The sequence below is a fragment of the Microcebus murinus genome, chromosome 1 (assembly GCF_040939455.1).
Source record: "Microcebus murinus isolate Inina chromosome 1, M.murinus_Inina_mat1.0, whole genome shotgun sequence".
Classification (NCBI taxonomy): domain Eukaryota; kingdom Metazoa; phylum Chordata; class Mammalia; order Primates; family Cheirogaleidae; genus Microcebus; species Microcebus murinus.
Window position 1 is genome coordinate 149,186,994 of NC_134104.1, and position 14,705 is coordinate 149,201,698.

Genomic DNA, 14,705 nt, shown 5'->3' on the forward strand with positions numbered 1-14,705 from the left:
ACTCTGTCTCAAAGAAAACAAATAAAAATAAAACAAGAATGATAATAGTGCCTACTTCGTGAAGTTTTTATGATGCTTAAATGTGATAATATATGCAGAGCACTTCGAGTTCTACAAAGATTGCCTAGAACACAGTAGGCACTCAATAAATGTTGGCTTAAATTACTGCTTTGTCCAGGATTGGGTCCACCCCCTCCCCACCAGCCCCTTCTTCTTTTCTGGGCCTAACTACATGGTACCACCTAAGATCGAAACATGGGAGACTCCCTGGGCGCCTTTCCCACCCCCCTCACCAGCACCCTGTGAGTCTCTGCTCGAGTCCACTTATCTCCAAGTCCCAGTCCAGTACAGACATGATGCTCTTTTGATAAAGTCAGACTAGTGAAACAAATAAAAAATAGACTATTGAAGGGGTACAAATAGGTGAAAGGGAAGGCAGGGTAAAGACAGGCCCCAGATCCAAGGTGGCAGTTGGCTGGGCAGGAGAAGCCAGAGGCATGGGATGGAGGTGGCCACAGAGGTGGACAAGTCACTGTCCGTGGTCGAGTTTCCTCTGGGGCAGTAGCTTCCTAGGATTTTATCATATTATTGAAAATAATTTTTAAAAGAGAGCCTCACATGAACCAGTGACATGAGTCTGTGCTGAACTAAGAATTATGCTCAATCCTGTGTTGTGTGTTCCAGAAAGGGGAAGAGAGAGAGAGAGAGAAAGAGAGAGAGAGAGAGAGAGAGAGAGAGAGAGAGAGAGAGAGAGAGAGAGAGAGAGATCTCATGCTCAACAGAGATTGTTCGCCAGCGGGGATGGGGTTAGAGGAGAAGAAAGGAAGGAGAAAGCAACAGGAACCCAAGCAGGCAGTCTTGCAGAGAGCCAAAGGAGAGGGTGTCATGCTGGGCCACAACTGTCTGGGGGTCATGCTGGGCCACAACTGAGAAATGCAAATGAGATCTGCCCTACACCTCTGCATTATTCTAATCTTTGATTGAAGTAAGCTTGAACTTTTTAACATGTTCAATGCCTGTTTGTATTTCTTCTGTGAATTAGTTATTGTTTCCATGGGTGTGGTTCTCATTGTGTAAGATGTCTAATGTGATAGGGATTTTAGCTTTTTAAATATATATTGCAAACATTTTCTCCAGGCCTTTCTAGTAAAAGAGTTTTCCCTTTTCTCTAGATAGAATTTTGAGAGAGATGTGACTCAGGCCCTCAGCTGACCCATTTAGTCCCCATGGTATTGTGACCTCACGGCTGATGGAAACGCCCAGTGCAGCTGAGGCAGAAGCTCTCCTGGGGGCCTGGAGTCCTCCCACTCCAGGAGCCTCGGCCCCACCCTTGGGCTCCTATTCTAGTGGCATCTGGACCAGATGTTGGGACAATCACACACACGCCCTGACCCCACCCCAGGAACTGAGCCTGGGCAGCTCTATCCAGGGCCTGGCCTTAGGACCTTTGCCTGGCGCCTTCCTTTGCTGGTCCTCCAGGCCCCTCCTGTGCACTGGGGTCCCCAGCCCTGGGACTCTCCCCTTCCTGGGCAGCAGTAGGGACACCCCAGCACATGGCTGGTGTAGGGACTCTGGGAGCAGCTGGCAGAGGGGCAGAGGGCTGAGGACTGCTCTTCTGCACAGTAAGTTGGCAATGAGTAAACACCAGCTCTTCTGAGCTGTCAGCGCTGACCTTGATCTTGACCAGATTTCTCAAAGTCCCTGACTTTTGCTCAGGCAAGCAACCAAGTGTGAGGAATAAATCGAAGCTAAAACTCAGGATCAGCAGGCCCTGGGAGGTTCCAGGCCACCTTTGACGTTTTTCTTTCCACCTGGAACACTCTGTCTCCTTCCCACTCTGGGAATTCTCTGTTCTTTCACTCTGGGAATCTTGCAGGCCCTCCTCGCCTCTGAACAGCCAGCCCCTCCTATTGCTTTCATCGATAAAACCAACAACGGTGACATTGGCCACCAGCGCTCCCATAAGCACAGTTGACCTGGCTCTTCCTAGCCAGTGTGGCAGTCCTGTAAGGCCAGCCAGGAAGGGACTGTGAGCCCCATTGAACCCAGGAGCAAAGCAACTGTTCCCGGGTCACGTAGGAAGTCACTGGCCAAGCTGGAAGTGAAACTCGGGTCTTCAGACTCCAGGCACACGGAGCCTCGTCCCTGGTCCCAAATTCTCCTCAGTCTCTTTCTGCCCCACCAGGCAGTTACCACACAGAGTCACTGAGAAAGGTGCGACTATGTCCTGCCCTCTGGCTGGTCTGGCTGCCGTGGCCCCCACCATGGATGCCCCACGGCTTTGCTGAGTCTCCTGTGAGATGCAGCCTCCCTGTGGTGGGCAGAATACTGGCCCCCCAAATAGATCTGCATCCTAACCCCCAATGCCATGAGTCCGTTATCTTACGTATCAAAAGTGACTTCACAGGGCAGATGCCGGGTGGCTCACGCCTGTAATCCTAGCTCTCTGGGAGGCCGAGGCGGGCGGATTGCTCGAGGTCAGGAGTTCCAAACCAGCCTGAGCAAGAGCGAGACCCCGTCTCTACTATAAATAGAAACAAATTAATTGGCCAACTAATATATATACAAAAAATTAGCCGGGCATGGTGGCGAATGCCTGTAGTCCCAGCTACTTGGGAGGCTGAGGCAGTAGGATTGCTTGAGCCCAGGAGTTTGAGGTTGCTGTGAGCTAGGCTGACGCCACGGCACTCACTCTAGCCTGGGCAACAAAGCGAGACTCTGTCTCAAAAAAAAAAAAAAGATATCAATCATCTGTCAAACTGATCTATAGATTCAATCCTAGTAAGTTTATGTTAAAATTAATAAGGTGATATCAAAATTTTACATTAAAATGCAAATGGCCCAGTACTTAAAATAATTTCGAAGAATAACAAAGTTAGATGACCTACAATATCAAGACTTACTATAAAGCTACTGTTATTATGAAAACATCATATTAGCAATAGGATAAAGAGACCAAAAATAAATTAATAATGGGTCCAGAAATAGGTCACCATATATATATGGGGAAATTATAAGTTTTTCAAAAGATGATCATGGACTGATGGGAAAAAAGTGAACTTTGTCCCCCCAACACACACACAATAAATAAAAATTAAATTAAGATGAATCACAGACCTAAATGTAAAAAGTAAAACAATGAAGGCTTTAGAAGAAAACACAAGAAAATAGCTGTATGACAGTGTTGTAGGCAAAGGTTTCTTAAACAGGGCACAAAAAGCACTAATCATAAAAGATGAAATTATTAATAATAAATTAAACTTTATCAAGATGAAGGCTTTCTCATTTTCAAAAGACACTATTAATTAAGACAGTGAAAGGGTAAGCCACAGACTAGGAAATTCACTATATATATATCTAATAAAGAATTTTATCATGAATATGTTAAGAACTCTAAATCATCAGGGGAAAAAAAAAAAGACAAACAGCTCAACAGGGGAACAAAACGGCCAACGATTTGAACAGACATTTCACATAAAGAGTATCCAAATGGCCAAAAAGTGTATAGAGATGATATTTAACATCATTAGTCATGAGAGAAATACAAATTAAAATCACAATAATTACCACGATTTCCCCAAGAGGATGGCTAATATAAAAGAGAGGGATGAGGACGACACCATGGAGCAACCTTCAGCCAGGTTGTCAAGAACTCAGGCTGCCATGGAAATGTTTCCTCCTCCTCCTCCTCCTCCTGGGGAAAAAAGAAGGAACCTGAAAGCTAGAAAGAAAAAGGAACTTTAAGTCAGCCCAGTCCTACACTGAATGACTGTTACCTGATCTAAAGGCAGGGCGAGATGATTTGTCCCCTGCATCTCCCTTTCAAAGGCACTGCTGAATCCGGGGAGCGGCAGTGGGCAGGAGGAACCACGCTAGATGAACAGTCAGTATCACCCAGAGCTGCACAAAAGGGCAAAGGAGACACAGGGGAGAGCCAGTGCCACCGCCTGGACAACCCTAGCAGAGAGCCCCAGAGCAGGATGACAGCAGGTCAATAGAATCCTCAGGTCGGTGCCAGCTGCTCAGAATCCTGGGCCGTATATGGAATGACGAGACAGGAGCCTGGAAGAGACCACTGAACCACTAGGCCCAGTCTAGAAGAGAACTCGCCCCCGCCCCCGCCCACCAGGTAGTGTGTGGATGGGGTGAGCAAGAAAGGGTCAGGGCAGAAATGCTGCTGGACAGCCGATGTGATGCTCCTGCTGGGTGATGAGATGCAGACTCCGGAGATGTGGCCAAGTGGTGGCTTCTGTCATATCGCACCAGTGCTGGAAACAGTGGCGGGGGGATGGGGTGGAGGAGGGGGCAGGGGAAGCAGCAGACGCTCCCCAAGTCCTACCCCAGCTGGCCCATCCCTTACTGGTGGCTCCACAGTCTGACAGACACACAGCGCCTGCGCGGGAAGCTCCGCGGACCCACCGGAAGAGGTCACTTCAGCGCCTACAATCTCCCCATGGAGGCTGGGGGGCCAGAAGTGTGTCCCCCGTTTCCGGCCCTCGGGCCTGTTCCGCTGTAGCCTGCCCAGAGGCCGCCCCGCGTGTCCTTGGTCCGACCTGGCCTTCAGCCCAGCGTGGTCACCCCGCCCACGGTCTCGGACAGATCCCAGTCCGAAGGGAGAGGCCAAGGCGTGCCAAGATCTCCCCGGGCTTGCTCTGGGTCGCTGGTCCCTGGCCCCTGGGAAGTGCGGGAGGGAAGTCCCCTAGGCCAACTTCCCAGGGGCAAGCCCGCCTCTGCCCCAGGAAGAGCAGAGATTCACTACCTGTCTGGCTGGTGGCACCAGGGGTCTGGACCTGAACTGGAGTGGCTGCAGGGGCTGGCTTGAGAGGGGTTCTGTGCTACATGAACTGTCAAAGCCCAAAACTGCCCTGAGCTTGCCAAGCCGGCACCCTGTTCTCCACCCCCCATGAGCACTCCAGGCACGTAGGCCCAGGGGGAGTGTGCTCCTGTACCTTGGGACCACCCGCCACAGCCCTTGGTCAGCACCCCTCTTCTTCAACGCTGGCACCCCCACCGTACACACAACACACGTTGACTTGGTCTTGTCGTCCTGATCTGTTGCCCTTCCAGCCTCTGCACCTGCCGCCCAGCTCTGCTCTTCTTTGCAGCACTGGCCACAGTTACTGCCCTACCTCCAGGATATCGGGGGTCCGGGTTTCAGACCTCTGCAATAAAGCCAGTAACACAATTTTTATTTGTTTCCAGTGCATATAAAAATTATCTTCACACTATACCATAGTCTATTAGGTGTGCAATAATATGATGTCCAAAAAATATGTACCTTAATTTCTAAAAAGCTTAATTACTTAAAAATGATAACAATCACCTGAGCCTTCAGCAAGTTGTAACCTTTTTACTGGTGGAGGGTCTTGCCTCCATGCTCATGGTTGCTGTTGATCAGGGTGCTGATTTCTGAGGGATGGGGTGGCTGTGGCATTTTAGTAAAATAAGAGAACAATGAACTTTGCTGCATAGATTGATCTTCCTTTTGTAAAATGTTTCTCAGCAGCATGCAATTACCCACAGTAGAACTTCTTTCAAAATTGCAGTCCATTTTCTCGAACCTTCCTGCTGTTTTATCAACTAAGTTTGCATAAACCTTTTGTTGTCATTTCAACAACATTCACAGTATCGTCACCAGGAGTAGCTTCCATCTCAAGAAACCGCTTTCTTTGCGCATCCATAAGAAGTAACTCCTCCTCTATTCAAGTTTTATCATGAGATTGCAGCAATTCCATGACACCTTCAGGCTCCATTTCCAGATCCTTTGCTATTTCCACCCTATCTGCAGTTTCATCCTCCAAGGAAGTCTTAAACTCCTCAAAATCATCCATGACAGTTGGAATCTACTTCTTCCAAATTCCTATTAATGTTGATATGTTAACCTCATTCCATGAATCACGAATGTTCTTAATGGTATCTGGAATGCTGAATCTTTCCCAGAAGGTTTTCAATTTGCTTTGCTCAGATGCATCAGAGGAGTCACTGTCTATGGCAGCTGTGGCCATAGGAAATGTATTTCTGACAATGAGAATTGAAAGTCAAAATTACTGTGCTACGAGCTGGGAATATAACTGTGAGTGAGACAGACATGGTCTGTGCCCTCTTGGAGTTTATGCTGTAACGGAAGGAGCAAGATATTAAATACTGCCCAAAGTATGTAATTACACAGTCATGCCTCATTTTATTGTGTTTTGCTTTATTGCACTTTGCAGAAATCATGTTTTTTTACAAATTGAAGGTTCATGGCAACCCTGCATCGAGCAAGTCTATAGGCACCATTTTTCCAACACTATGTGCTCACTTCATGTCTCTGTGTGACATTTCAGTAATTCTCACAGTATTTCAAACTATTTCATTATTATTGTTATATCACTTATGGTGACCTGTGATCAGTGACCTTTGATGTTACTATTTGTTTTGGGGACACAATGAACCAGACCCATATAATTCAGCAAATTTAATCAATAACTGTTATGCATGTTCTGACTGCTCCACTGATTGGCTGTTCTCCCATCTCTCTCCTTCATCTCTAGTCTATTATCTGTAGCAAACAGTATTGTAACCAGGCCAATTAATAACCTGACCATGGCCTCTAAGTGTTTGAGTGAAAGGAAGAGTCAAATGTCTGTCACTTTAAGTCAAAAGCTAGACATGATTAATCTCAGTGAGGAAGGCATGCTAAAAGCTGGGATAGGCTGGGAAGCTAGGCTTCTGCACCAGTTAGCCAAGTTGTGAATGCCAAAAAGTTTTCTGAAGGAAATTAAAAGTGCACGCATGAATGATAAGAAAGAGAAACAGCTTTATTGCTAATGTGGACAGAGTTTCAATGGCCCGCAGAGAAGAACAAACTGGGTACAACATTACTTAATCCAAACCCTAATCCAGAGCAAGGCCTTAACTCTCTTCAATTCTATGAAGGCTGAGAGAGGAGGAAGCTGCAGAAGTACAGTTGGAAGCTAGGGGAGGTTGGTTCATGAGGTTTAAGCAAAGAAAGCATGTGTATAACATAAAAGTGCAAGGCAGAGCAGCAAGTTCTAATGGAGAAGCTGAGGCAGGTTATCCAGAAGATCTAGCTAAGATGATTGATGAACTTGGCTAGACAAAAAGAAAAAATGGATTTCCACTGTAGACAAAAGAAGCCATTGGAAGAAGAAGCCATTAGGGGCTATCACAGTTGAGAAGAGAAGTCAATGCCTGGCTTCAAAGCTTGAAAGGACAGGCTGACCCTCTTGTTATAGGCTAATGCAGTTGACAACTTTAAGTTAAAGTAATGCCCATTTTACTATTCCAAAAATCCCAGGGCCCTTCAGAATTATGCTAAATCTACTCTGATTGTGCTCTATAAATGGAACAACAAAGTGTAGATGACAGCATGTCTGTTTATAGCATGATTTACTGAATCTTTTAAGCACGTTATGGAGATCTACTGCTCAGAAATAAGAATTCCTTTTAGAACACCACTGCTGATTGACGGTGCACCTGGTAACACAAGAACTCTGATGGAGACGTACAAGGAGATCAGTGTTGTTTTCACGCTACTAACACAATATCCATTTTGCAGATCAAAAAATTATTTTCGTAGGAACCCAATAAATATCTGGTGATGGGGCTGCTCCAAAGAATGGAAGTGGATGGATGAGTGAGGATAAATGAATGAAGTTAAGAATGAATGCAAAATGGTGCCCCAGCCATCACAAACTAGACCAAAATTTTCAGCTCATTGGATTTGGCCCACGGACAGTTTTTGACTGTGAATTCTAAGGCCGAGGAGAGATGATGGTAGTAAGTACTCCCTGTGTTTACTCTGAGCAATCAAAAAGGCTTCCTAGGGGCAGAGTGTGGGGAGTGACACCTCCCTGCTAAGGATAAGCTCATGAGGCAAAGGAAACTCCCTCAAGAAAGAATATGAAAACACGAGGGTTCTCTGATGAGCCAAAGATCCTGTTTGCAGGACATTAGGAAGTAAAGGAGTAATTTAGGGGTTATCAGTACTGATTGAATTGACTCCAAACCTCACCTATTGCAGTCACGGGCTAGGCCACCTTGGAGTCAATGGCCCAGCGTTCTCCTTGATCTGCAGCTGGGACCTGGCTTGGCAGCCCACAGAAGCGACTCGGGGTCAGCTTAACTCAGTGCCTAGCCCGGGCAGCTATCGAGGTAGGTCCCCACTGCACTCTGAGCATAGACTGTCATAGTGAACTGAAGCGATTGGTTGAGGTCCCTGTCACCTCTGGGTTTTCATAATTCCAGGATTCTGCCTTCTTGTTACAGAGGTGCACAGGCAGGGCACGTGAGCCAGAGAGAGCGAACCGGATGAGAGATCAGAGACCCAGGGCTGGGCCTCTGCTTGAAGAATCCTCAGTCTAGAAGCCCTCGGGCCCCCTCAGATCCGTTGGCACTGCACCCTCAGACAGCGTGAGCACCTGCTCAACAGCTCCCTTCCCCGTGACTGAAGCCCCAGCATCTTTGCCTCTTTCCTTTGGGTTAGGGTGTCAGAAGCGCCAGTGGACAGACGGACATGCATTCTTCACTGGCCTCTCACTGTGCGTGCTTGTGCACATGCAGCTAGAAGCAGACATGACTCAACAAGGCCCCATCTGCTTGGGGAGCATCTTTGAGACCAGAGGGGAGATGGACTTGGGGAAGGATGAGGAGACAAACACAGGTGTCATGGGGACCCAGGGAGAGGGCAGAGATATGAGAAAAGGCTTCAGCATGTGAACTGACACATACTGAGCACTCAGTAATGTGAGCCAGGCCCTGCTCTAAGTGTTTTTTATGTATTCTCTCTCTTTGCCTCACAGCAGCACCTATAAGGCACTATTATTACTCCCATTTCACAGGTAAGGAATGGAGGCACAGTGAAGTTACCTAATTTGCTGGGGGGCTCAACTAGAAATGGAAACTTTTGCTGAGTCTTTTAAAGATTGGAGAGAGGATCGATGTGAAACTTTATAAGTGCTTGGTGCATTTCTACTGAATGAGCTGGCAAATAAATGAATGCATGGGTACATAAAGGCATAAATTATCAGAAAGCACCACGGGGGTAGGAGTGAGGTCAAGGTAGGGTTAGAGAGAAGGTCCAGAGCTGAGTTGGGAAAGGTCAGACCAAAATGTAATGCCTGTAAGCAGCTGAGACCATAGCTAGAGGCTTCTCTCTGAGCTTCCTCCTGGTCACCTCCTCCTCCCATGTGACCAGGATCTGCCTCGTAGTAAGTTCAAGGAGGCAGTTTTCTTCCAGACACTGCCTCACCAGGGTTAGATACACAACTTGCAGCCACAGGGCAAGGTCCAGGCGTTCCGGACTTTCCACCCCTAATATAACGAGGCCTCCAACTCTCTTCTGGCTCCCAGAGAACGTGTGTCTGTCCCGGCCTCACCTCGGGAGCGTAGCCATGGTGCTCTGGAGTCTGGCGCTGGGAGCTCTGCTGCTGGTCACGGTGCTGTACCTGTGCCTGCCAGGGCTTCTCCGACAACGCGGGCCCCAGGAGCCCCCACTGGACAAGGGCACAGTGCCCTGGCTGGGCCATGCCATGGCTTTCCGGAAGAATACGTTTGGATTCCTGAAGCGCATGTGGACCAAGCACGGGGATGTGTTCACAGTGCAGCTGGCAGGCCACTACTTCACCTTCGTCATGGACCCCCTCTCCTTCGGTCCCATCCTCAGGGATACACAGAGGAAACTAGACTTTTCGAAATATGTAAAAGAACTTCTTCGAAAGATGTTTGGATACTACATAGAGGGACAGAACAAACAGAAGATGCTCTCGGTCATCAATAAGTACCTGATGGGGCATGACTTGGAGGATCTCAATGAGGTCGTGGTGGACACCCTGTCCCTGATAATGCTGGGGCCCAAAGGCCGAAGTCTGGATGCCAGTGGCTGGCATGAGGATGGCCTCTTTCACTTCTGCTATAACACCATGTTCAAGGCTGGCTACTTGAGCTTGTTTGGCCACACGAAGGACAAGGGGCAGGACCTGCAACAGGCAGAGGAGTTATTCACCCACTTCCTCAGGTTTATCCACCTTTTACCCAGGTGTGTCTATTCCCTGCTGGGGCCCCGAGAGTGGCTAGAAATGGGCCGACTGCAGCGTTTCTTTCCCAAGATGCTCTCTGCTAAACACAATCAGGAGAAGGGAGGCATAAGCAAGTGGCTATGCTGCATGCGTCAGTTTCTGAGGGAGCAGGGAGCAGCCCCAGACAGGCAAGACAGGTTCAGCTTCATGATGCTCTGGGCCTCCCAGACGAACACAGGGCCTGCGGCTTTCTGGGCCCTCCTGTTCCTCCTGAAGCACCCAGAAGCCATGCAGGCTGTGAGGGAGGAGGCCTCCCAGGTCTTGGGTGGGGCGAGGCTGGCGGCTGGACAGTCCTTCCCCTTCCAGCGGGGTGCCCTGCGCTGCACCCCGGTGCTGGACAGTGTGATGGAGGAGACGCTGCGGCTGCGGGCGGCGCCCACGCTCTGCAGGGCGGCGAGCGAGGACTGCATGCTGAAGACGGCCAGTGGGAAGCAGTACCTGTGCCGCCGCGGGGACACCGTGGTCCTCTTTCCCTACCTGTCAGTGCACATGGACCCTGACATCCACCCTGAGCCCACGGCCTTCAAGTACGATCGCTTCCTCAACCCTGATGGCAGCCGAAAGGTAGACTTCTACAAGGCGGGCAAGAAGATCCCCCACTACACCATGCCCTGGGGCTCGGGCGTCTCCATGTGCCCTGGGAGGTTCTTCGCCCTCAGCGAGATGAAGCTCTTTGTCCTGCTCATGGTCACACACTTTGACCTAGAGCTAGTGGACCCTGTCACACCTGTGCCCCAAGTTGACCCCAGGCGCTGGGGCTTTGGTGTCTCGCACCCCATCCAGGACCTGCGCTTCCGCTACCGCCTGCAGCCTGCAGAGTGAGCTCCACAAGCCCGGGCTAGCGGGACAGAGGCTCCTGCCTCGGGCTCCCCCTCCTCTCTCCTCTGGGCCCCAGACTCCCCCCCCCCCACCGCTCTGGTTCTGTGGCATCTCCTGCCTGTGTCCTGCTCACCCTTCATCTTCACCCCCTGGTCTGGTCATCTCACACGCTTTCCATTCTCTCCTTAAAACACCATTTCTCACGGTGCGTCCTGCATGGCCCTCCTCTCGCAGGAAGCCCAGCGCACGGGGAAGTGTCTGCGGGCCACCCCACTGGAGACGGCGCCTGCCCTGAGAAGTCCTGCAGTGCAGAACTGGTGCCCACCAGGAACGCGCCATCTGGCAAATCCTACCCACTACCCTCCTCTTTGCTTTCCTTCTGTTTCCTAGCATTTATTCCACATCTGGTGAAATTCAGGTTCTAGAACAGTGTCTTCCAATAGAAATATAAGGTAATATAATGGGGAAGGTAAACGTGTAATTTTAAATTTTCTAGTAGATACATGTTTAAAAAGTAAGGAGAGAGATAAATCATTTTTTGAATATATTTTACTTAACTGAGTAGATCCAAAATATTAACAGGTGATCAATATAAAAGGTATTAGTAGGATATTTTTACATTCCTTTTTTCATCCCGTCCTCAATATCCGGTGTCTGGGGTCCCCTCGGCACTTCCCAAGCCAACTGGCCACAGGCCTGGTGCCCAGTAGCCCCTGGGGGAGCAGCTGTGTGGGGAGCGCGGGTGGAGAAGCTCTGCCTTCACGGTAGCGGCTCTGCAAGGTCCCCCTCAGTGCCCTTGTCTCCCCCGTGCACCCCCTCCTCAGGGTGGTCTCAACCCCCTTGGTTGCCATGATCACTGCTGAGCTCAGAGCTTTCTCCTACCCCCAGACCCCCGGGAGGCCCTCAGCTCCTCTGACCCCGCTTGGCCCACGCAGAACTCAGCCTGTGTGCCCTGCCTCTTCCCTGAACCTTCCCTCCTCCTCACTTCCCTGTCTCTCTGCTCAGGACACTGCCATCCAATCAGGCCCCAGTCCTGTCCCCCTGTTCCCCTGTGATGCCTTTGAAATGTGTCCCCTCCTCTCTACCCTGCTGTTATTCCTATACCTGTCCCCTCTGCATGTCTCTGCACACCAGGCCTGCCCGGCCCTCTGTCCACCTGCTGCCAGAGGCCTCTTTCCACAGGCGTCTCTGATTGTCACTGTTTTGCTTTCCCTGCTCCCCCTTGCCCTCACACACCTGACATTTAAGTTGGTCCCCAAATTTCTTAATCCAGGAAATGTAACTTTGCCAGCTCTCATGGCTTTTCCTCCAGTGGCAGCAGCTCCTAGCAGCCATCTTGGATGTCACCCCTGACATTTTCTGGTCATAGTGGCCCCTTCCCCTTGGCGTTCCCCAGCACCATTTGTATCACTGTGCCTCCATTATGTGTTATTGTTTTCTGTGTCTTGGTTTCCTCCTCCTCCCTGCCCCAGGCTGCAGCCCACTAAGGCCTGGTATATTCATTCACTTCTAACCTTCAATTCCCTAAGTCATTATTAAATTGCAAAAACCTGACTTGTAGTCTTGACTAATTTACTTCCTTACCTCAAATCATGTCTTGGTCCTCCTAGGCCTAAGCCTTCAGGCATATGACATGAAGACAATCCCATTGTTGGGTAGGGGGCACAGGAGGGGGACAATGGGGCTGGGATGTAGGGAACTCTCCCTCGAAAACAAAACAATGACCTCCCCACACAGCCAGGCCCTGTGCCCAGTCCACTGGGAAGGGTAAGGGCACGGGGCCTGCTCCCTGACCCCCCAGACCATGCCTATACTTCAGTGCTGTGTCCCTTCCTTTCCCCACACCCAAAGGAATATGGAGCGGGAGCCTGGCCTGCACATGGGAAGGGGCAGGGCTGAGTGCCTGCGTCCCCTGAGTCGGGACCAAAAGTCCTCAATGGGGAGTGACAGTGGGCAGATCTCTGAGGAACTTCTGTTCTTCGTGGCCTGCTTGAGAGCCCCAGAGGGTGTGCTTGGGTCCCAGGGAGGCCGCAGTGGGTGGGAGGGAGGTGAACACAAGGGTACATCCCACGCTCTGGGATGTCCACCGTAACTGCAGGCCTCCAGGAAGCAGTGAGCAGCCGCACTGGGTGTGCACAGACAATCCAATGGCCACCTGCCAGCAGGTGAGGGGCTCTGGCGCCTGTGGTTCTGTGTCCCCTGCATGAGGACGGCTGGTCACTGCCTGCTCCTACCCAGCAGATCTGTCCCTCAATGCCTCATTGATGCACCAAATGTTTTCTCCCTCTCACCGCTGTCCTCAGCAGGACCTCAGGGGAAAGCCTACGGAACGCATTCTCTCTGAGGGTTGCTCGCAGCAGAGCAGGATCGGGGTGACTCTCCAGGGTGGGATCCAGGCGCCTGGGAAAGGAGGGGATGTGTTTCACAGGGAGTGACTGCTGAGACACTCTCACCTCACCTCCTGGAGCTGAGGGCGGCCAGCAGCCCTGCCTCAGGCCAAGCGGCTCCTGCACTTCTCCCGGGCAGCCCAGGCAAGAGGCTCCACCCTGCCTCAGAGCCTGAGGGTCAGGGACGCCCGGGGGCTTTCCCGAGACCCCTGGGAACGGGTTGGCAGTGCGGTCAGGAGGCCCGGCCTTGCAGGCCTTTGGGAAGACAGTGAGCAGCAGGAGGGACCACGGCCCAGGCCGGGCAGTGAGGTCAGGACGGAGGAGGCCCTGGTGGCCTGGGCTGTGGGGGATGGCCAGGTGCAGTGTGGGCCCCGGAGACAGTGACAGGGAACAACAGGCGCCTGCAGCTCGCCCCTCCTCTGTCTTTTGGACACAGGCACTAGTTGTCAGGCATCTGTCTTTTGCAAACTGTATCCACTCACCTACACACACACAGAAAGACACACAGGAAACCCACGGGCACATACCCAGACCCACTTGGACACAGTGACACATACACAGCCACGTACTATGCACGGTCCACACAGCAACACAGACACACGTGCACACACACACACACAAACACACACACACACAAACACACACACACACACACACAAACACACACACCAATGCTGCTGTGACAAGCCCTGCCCCGTCCCTTGTGGGCACCTAGACCCCGTTGGTGGGCCCTGGCTGTAGCTCAGCGGCCAGGCTGGCTCGGGAACAGAAGTCCCTTGCGGGGCAAGATTTCAGGAGCTCTAAAATAGAAGCCCTTCCTCGGTGTCCTCAAACAAAGAGCCGCCCTCAGATCTGGAGCTTGGCTTCCCAGGGCAGTGAGGGAGCTCAGAGTCCTTCCTGACGTGGGGACACGGGGCCTTGGGGACAGAGAACTGAGGCACCAGCTCTGAGTGGACGGGTGGGGAAGACACAGTGAGAAACACCAGGGACAACACCAAGCGAGGGCTGGGCTCATGACACATGTGCCGTGACCTGCCCCCTTAAGCCCAGGGGGGAGAAGAGAGAGGGCAGAACCCTGACCCTGCTCAGTGCTCTGTCCAGCAGCTGCTCACACTCAGAGCGACCCTGGCTCTGAGCACTGGCGGCGCACAGGAGAGCAAGGCTGCGCACCTGCCGCAGGCCCTGCCTCGTGGAGCTCACCTTCACTCGGGCCTCGGGCCTCTGCCCTCCCTTCTCCCCACCTGTGTGGCGGGCTGTGCTCAGCTGTGTGGGACAGACGTGGTGAGACGTGGCAGTTGAGCCAGGTGGCCCCGTGGGAGGGGGAGGAGCAGGGAGCCCTTAGAAGCTGGAGAGACGGCGATGATGTCACTGTGGGCTGCAGGTCCCTGGGAAGGTTTCTCTGTGGACGCGTTGGGGGCGG

The 14,705-nt window shown here is 51.3% G+C and overlaps 2 protein-coding genes across 2 annotated transcripts in view; one reads left to right on the forward strand and one right to left on the reverse strand.

Annotated features, from left to right (window-relative positions):
* Positions 1-14,705, reverse strand: part of HIGD1A (HIG1 hypoxia inducible domain family member 1A) — a 463,894-nt gene that overhangs the window by 138,101 nt on the left and 311,088 nt on the right. The window lies entirely within an intron of this gene.
* LOC142861963 (7-alpha-hydroxycholest-4-en-3-one 12-alpha-hydroxylase-like) lies at positions 9,331-11,359 on the forward strand. Its single transcript, XM_075994668.1, has one exon. The coding sequence runs from the start codon at positions 9,396-9,398 to the stop codon at positions 10,899-10,901; it is 1,506 nt and encodes a 501-aa protein (XP_075850783.1). The 5' UTR covers positions 9,331-9,395; the 3' UTR covers positions 10,902-11,359.

Coding starts and splice junctions, on each gene's coding strand:
- LOC142861963 (XM_075994668.1), top strand. CDS start 9,396: ATGGTGCTCTGGAGTCTGGCGCTGGGAGCTCTGCTGCTGGTCACGGTG.